Below are 5,505 nucleotides of genomic sequence, written 5' to 3'. Positions count from 1 at the left end.
TCTACACCATCTCCATCAGCAGCACCACCGAGAACGGCTACAAGCCCTGGTACCTGGAGGAGTGCGCCTCTACCCTCGCCACCACCTACAGCAGCGGGGCTTTTTACGAGCGGAAAATAGTAAGTTTTACCCCGACGTCGAGTGGGGCAGCATCCCCTGGATGTTTCCTGCGTGGCTGGGCTGGATGATGGCCCGGTTGTAAAAGCCGGGCTTTGACCTTAGCCCTGCGGTGGGTTTTGCTCATGCTTTTTTACGGTGGGGCTGAAATTGCTCCGGTCCTTGGGAGGAGCTCAGGGATGTGGCATTTTCCCTGGGAAATGGGGGAAAGGGCTGGAGGTTTGCAAAAATACCCGTGCAAATATTTACCTGTCCCCCAAAGTACCTGCTCGCTGTCCTCTGCTTATAAAAAGGGAATTTTGAGGATTTTTAGCCTGAGACAGAGAAAAAAGAGGGAGGATGGAGGTGTTTGGCAGGGATGTGGTAACCCCAAACGGGGAGCAGAGACTTTTCAGAGCCCAGGAATTGCCTGAAAGTGCATGCACGTGTGGATCAGTCTGGTTTTCCCTGCCGCCCAGGCTATATTTGCCCTGTCCCAGCAGCTGCTGTGGTCTGGTCACAGCAAAGCCTTTCGTTACCGACGTCCCCGTGCATCATCCAAACCGCGGGCAGTAAAACATCCCCCACCAGCACGGTGCCTTATCCGAGCTGGGAGGGAGTTGTGCACCCAAATTAGTTTTTTGACAAAAAATGTGGGTTTTTTTACAACTAGTTGTTTTTTTTTTTTTATTCAAGAGTGATTTGTTTGGCCCCTAAAAGATTAATTTCCAGAATCCAAGTGCCTCGTTGGGGCCATTTTCATGGCACTAAGGAGCGTTTGCATGGCTGAGGCCACACCAGCCCAGTGCTGCTGGAGCATTGCTGGGCAAAAAAGCAGCTTCCAGGGGCAGCTTCCAGCATGTATCCCCCCCCTCCAAAAATTACCAGATTAACTCAAAACCCAGGAGCCTTTTAAAAATGTGACCAACTCTTCGCCCACCTCCTCTCTCTGAGCTTTTGTACCCAAGCATCACGCCCTGAAATGAATAAGCTGGAAATGGCTTTTTTTTCCCCTTTTTTCCCTATGCAAATGGAAATTCTTGCCTGACACGTGGAACTGGAGCTTTTAAGGAAAGCATTTAATATGGCACAGCTCAACGTGCACCCATGGGTGCGTACCCACGCCAGCCCTGCCCTGCTCACACCACTCCACCCACGGCTTTTCCTCCAGTTGACCCACAGCAAAATTGCCTTTTTTTCCCCCTTTCAAATATTTTTTGCACCTTTGAGCAAAGGAAGACGTAAGCAGGGGTGTTTTGTCATGCGCCGAATGTATCTGCAGCCCATTTTTTGGAGCTCAGACACCCCGATGGCGTGGGAGCCGCAGCAGGTTTGGGCACCCGCAGGCTCAGCTCCCCGCTGGCAGTGTCCCAAGCAAACCTGGGGTGCTCGATGGGGTAGCACCCACAGCTGGAGCATCTCCAGCAGCACGGGGCTGCAGCTCCTCTCTCCCCAGGTCACCACGGACCTCCGGCACCGCTGCACGGACGGCCACACTGGCACCTCCGTGTCCGCCCCCATGGTCGCGGGCATCATCGCCTTGGCTTTGGAGGCAAAGTAAGTGTAACCTCGCCACCGGGCTTGCGGGGGGGTGTTTCCAAATTTAGTAGCTGGCAAGCAAAACCAGAAAGAAAAAAGGTGTTGTTTTTTTTTTTTTTCTCTGGAGCAACTCAAAATGGGGCAAAGTTATTCTAAATTGCTCCTTTTTGGCAAGGTTTGATACAGCGTTGTTGTTTTGCATCTAATTTTCCTGCAGGTGTTTTATTGAGCTAATTCTTCACTTGTTGCCATCTGTTGAAAAGTTGGGGTTGATGAGATAACTCAGGCTTTTCATTTGGTGTATTGAAACCGCTGACAGCCGGCTCCAACAGGAGTTTTATAAATACTTCCTGGAGAAAAAAAATCAGAAAACATCACGGAAAATGGAAAATGTCTGTAGAAGTGATGGTTTTCAGCTAGTGTTTCATTTCTGGGGGAAAAGAACTACTTTTGCATAATGTCAAAAACCCACGCGGCGTGACCCATGCTCCCCGGTTCAAAAAAGCTGCTCTTTGCCTCTTGTCCCCATCCCAGTCCCGTCCCAGTCCCATCCCGGTCCCATCTCGGTCCCATCATGGTCCCCCAGCCCAGGAGCAGCCCCACAGGGGACCACCCCTTGGACATCCCCGTGTTGCTCCATGGAGCATCTTCTCATGAGCTTCTCACTATTATTATTATTTTTATGGAGTGGAAATAAAAATAAGGCTGCGAATAAGCCCCAGGGCAGCGTTGTGCTCGCGTCCGGGGTCAGTGGTTGTGGCGTGTTGGCTCCAGTCCCTCTCCTCCAGTTTAATCCCAGCGCCCAGGTCGGGTGAGCATATTTCCAGAGATGCCATTTTCATTACAAATATATTAAGAGCATTAGATGTAATTTTTGTATTGTTTAGCTGAGGCGTAAAACGCAACATTAAGTACCAGGGCTTGGTGCTCAGGCACTCCATTATGACATGAAGGAATAAATTGAATTTCTGTTCTTAAATGTTGCTCAAGAGCAATATAAATCCCAGTGCGAGATGCTGAAAAACTAAATGTAAGAAAAGCATGGAAAATTCTTCAGCAATATCCCCTGGCTGGGGTCTTGTGGGGGGCTCAAAAGCACACAGCGCTTAGTGTCCAGCACCCTGAACACACAAACATCATGCAAACCCTGCCTGGGGGGGGTTGGAAACACTTTGGGTTTAATTTTTCTGTTAAATGAGCAGGCCAGGTTTTTTTCCAGCAATTTTTGCCGTTATTCCTACAAAGGGAAGGTTTGCTCAGCAGTGTGTATCAGCAAGCTGCCAAGCCCGGCACCCTGCCTCGGGATGTGCTTCGTTCCCGATCTCCTGCAAGAAAATAGGGGAAACCTTCCTGACGTCCTCCAGTTACACCCCGGAGCGCGAGAGCTAAATATCCTTGTCCAGGAATAAATCCTGCAATGCCTGTGGGCACGTGGCATCCCTCCCTGGGGCAACCCCCTCTGCTGGGGCACCCCAAGTGATGGCCAACCTCCAGGCAGCGTGTTAGCATTTAAATCATCAAGTCATGCTCTTTTGGAGCAGGAAAGAGTCTTTTTGAGTTTTTTTAACCCAGTGGGGGTCCCTGCTGCTGCTGGGAAGACTGGAGGCAGCAGAGCCATCCCATGAACCAAGTGTCGTTGCAGCCCCCTGCTCACCTGGAGGGATGTCCAGCATCTGCTGGTCAAAACCTCGCGGCCAGTGCACCTGCGAGCGGCCGACTGGAAGACCAACGGTGCGGGGCATAAAGGTGAGCTGGCGTGGGGCGGAGCTGGCGTGGCAAAAATGGCCACGAAAGCGAAAATAAAGATCCCCAGAGTTTCGCTCGTGGGAGTGTTCACCCTGGATGGCTGCTCTCAGGTGGCTTGGGGGCTCCTACCATCAGGCTGTTGAGCGGAGGGAGGAGAGGGCAGTGGGGCGAGATGCTTGGAAGCCTTGCTTGGTGGAGGCTTGGAAGCCTTCCTTGGTGGAGGCTTGGAAGCCTTGCTTGATGGAGGCTTGGAAGCCTTGCTTGGTGGAAGCTGTCCTGAGCTGCAGCGTTGGCTCCTCCTTTCAGTGGGCTGCTCCCAGCCATGGGTTTTCTATGGCGCCAACATGGATTTGGGGTGTAACTCGGGCAGGGTGATGAGCTCTGAATGTCGGAGCACCTCGTACCCCAATGGGGTCAACTCCACACCTTCTCCGATGGTCGGAGGATGCTCTGCCAAGAGCTGAGGAGGAGCTACTGGTCCCTGCTCGGAAGGCAGTGGATTTCTGAGTCTTCTCTCTTTCCAGTTAGCCATCTATATGGCTTCGGTCTGGTGGATGCAGACGCTATTGTGGTGGAAGCCAAGAAGTGGAAGGCAGTTCCTCCCCAGCACGTCTGCGTGGGAAGCCTGGACAGGATGCCCAAGTGAGCGTCGCGTGGTGAGGCGGCTCTCCCGGGGCACGCGGCCGCTTGGAAGGAGCTTTGATGGAGCCGGCTCTTGCGATGCAAAGGCTCAGCTGCTGTCCCACCATTTGGAAAGGGAAATTAGGAGTCAGGGTGGCTGTGTGCAGGCGAGGTGATGTTCATGGATTTGATGGTCAGAGCGACCCGCACTGTCCACCCCAAGGTCTGTTTATTGATCCAGAAGTGCCCACCCGGGTCTGTGCCTACAGCTCGGTGAGGAGCGGGTCCCGCGGGGGCTCACTGGGATCAGCTTTGATGGAGGGTGATTTATTTTTGCCCTTTCCGTGCTTTTGCTTCCCAGGTGGGTGATCAGCGGGGATTTTTTGAGGGCTGACAGTGCTGTTTGCCATTTTGGAAATGGCTTAGGGAGACCAAAACCAACTTGCCTGCTGGGTCCTACATGAATGGTGATGGGTTGGGCTCTTCTCCCTCTTCCACCAAACACCTCCTCTTGATGGAAGAAACCAAAAAATGGTGCTTTGTTGGAAGAGTTCCCAAATTTCCAGTGCCTGGGGTCTCTTTGAGTTTGGCTTCAGGTTCAGACCAGCTTAGGTTCACATCTCATCCTGGGTAGGTGTGTCCCTGCTAAGTTAAAGGGTGGGATCAGGGATCTGACCAAATGGACGCTCCTGGTTTACCACTGCCTGGCTGTAGAGCAAGTTGAGTTGTTCATCAGAGAAGCAGTCCCTTCGGAAAGACTTGCATATGCAAAGCAGGAATAAATTTGGAGCCAAGTGTGTTCATGAAACTATTTATCTGATACAGACACTAATTACAACCCAAAGAGGAATGCTGCACTGATAATTATAATAAAGCAGCACCCTTGCAGCCCATAAGGCATAGATCTTATAGGCAGTTCAAACCCATCTCATTACCATGGAGCAATTCAGCAAATTCCTGCGCTAGGACACTGTATTGCAATGGAGGACGAGATAATTTTTGCCGTGAAGCAGTGGGTGACCAGGTTCAAATAAAACTGGGCGTCCAGGCTGCTGGGAACTGGCGAGCGCTGCCGTCCCCAGCGTGACGCTCTGCCCGTCCCCGGCAGGTACATCCGTGCGGACCACGTGCTGCGCGCCAGCACCCTCAGCAGCGCCTGCGCCGAGCACCGCGACCAGCACGTGCTTTACCTGGAGCACGTCGTGGTGCGGCTCAGCATCTCGCACCCGCGCCGGGGCGACCGTCCAGGCTGCTGGGAACTGGCGAGCGCTGCCGTCCCCAGCGTGACGCTCTGCCCGTCCCCGGCAGGTACATCCGTGCGGACCACGTGCTGCGCGCCAGCACCCTCAGCAGCGCCTGCGCCGAGCACCGCGACCAGCACGTGCTTTACCTGGAGCACGTCGTGGTGCGGCTCAGCATCTCGCACCCGCGCCGGGGCGACCTCCACCCTCGCCTCGTCTCTCCGGCGGGGAACAGGTCGCAGATCCTGGCCAGGAGGTCAAC

General features: G+C 53.4%; 1 protein-coding gene across 1 annotated transcript in view; it reads left to right on the top strand.

Moving 5' to 3' along the window:
• LOC104076415 (proprotein convertase subtilisin/kexin type 6-like) overlaps positions 1–5,499 on the top strand; it is a gene marked incomplete at both ends in the record, with an annotated part of 5,608 nt that extends 109 nt beyond the window's left edge. The window contains 5 exons of the mRNA XM_009577275.1: positions 1–119; positions 1,553–1,653; positions 3,278–3,381; positions 3,906–4,023; positions 5,311–5,499. The exon at positions 1–119 is cut by the window's left edge and continues 109 nt beyond it. Coding sequence (XP_009575570.1) covers positions 1–119; positions 1,553–1,653; positions 3,278–3,381; positions 3,906–4,023; positions 5,311–5,499 — 631 coding nt within the window. The remainder of the gene's footprint in view (positions 120–1,552; positions 1,654–3,277; positions 3,382–3,905; positions 4,024–5,310) is intronic.
• Positions 5,500–5,505: the final 6 nt, after the last annotated feature.

Source organism: Fulmarus glacialis, unplaced genomic scaffold, assembly GCF_000690835.1.
Source record: "Fulmarus glacialis isolate BGI_N327 unplaced genomic scaffold, ASM69083v1 scaffold2640, whole genome shotgun sequence".
Taxonomy (NCBI): Eukaryota; Metazoa; Chordata; class Aves; order Procellariiformes; family Procellariidae; genus Fulmarus; species Fulmarus glacialis.
Note: the sequence above shows the minus strand (reverse complement) of the source record. Positions and strands in the feature narration are given on the sequence as shown.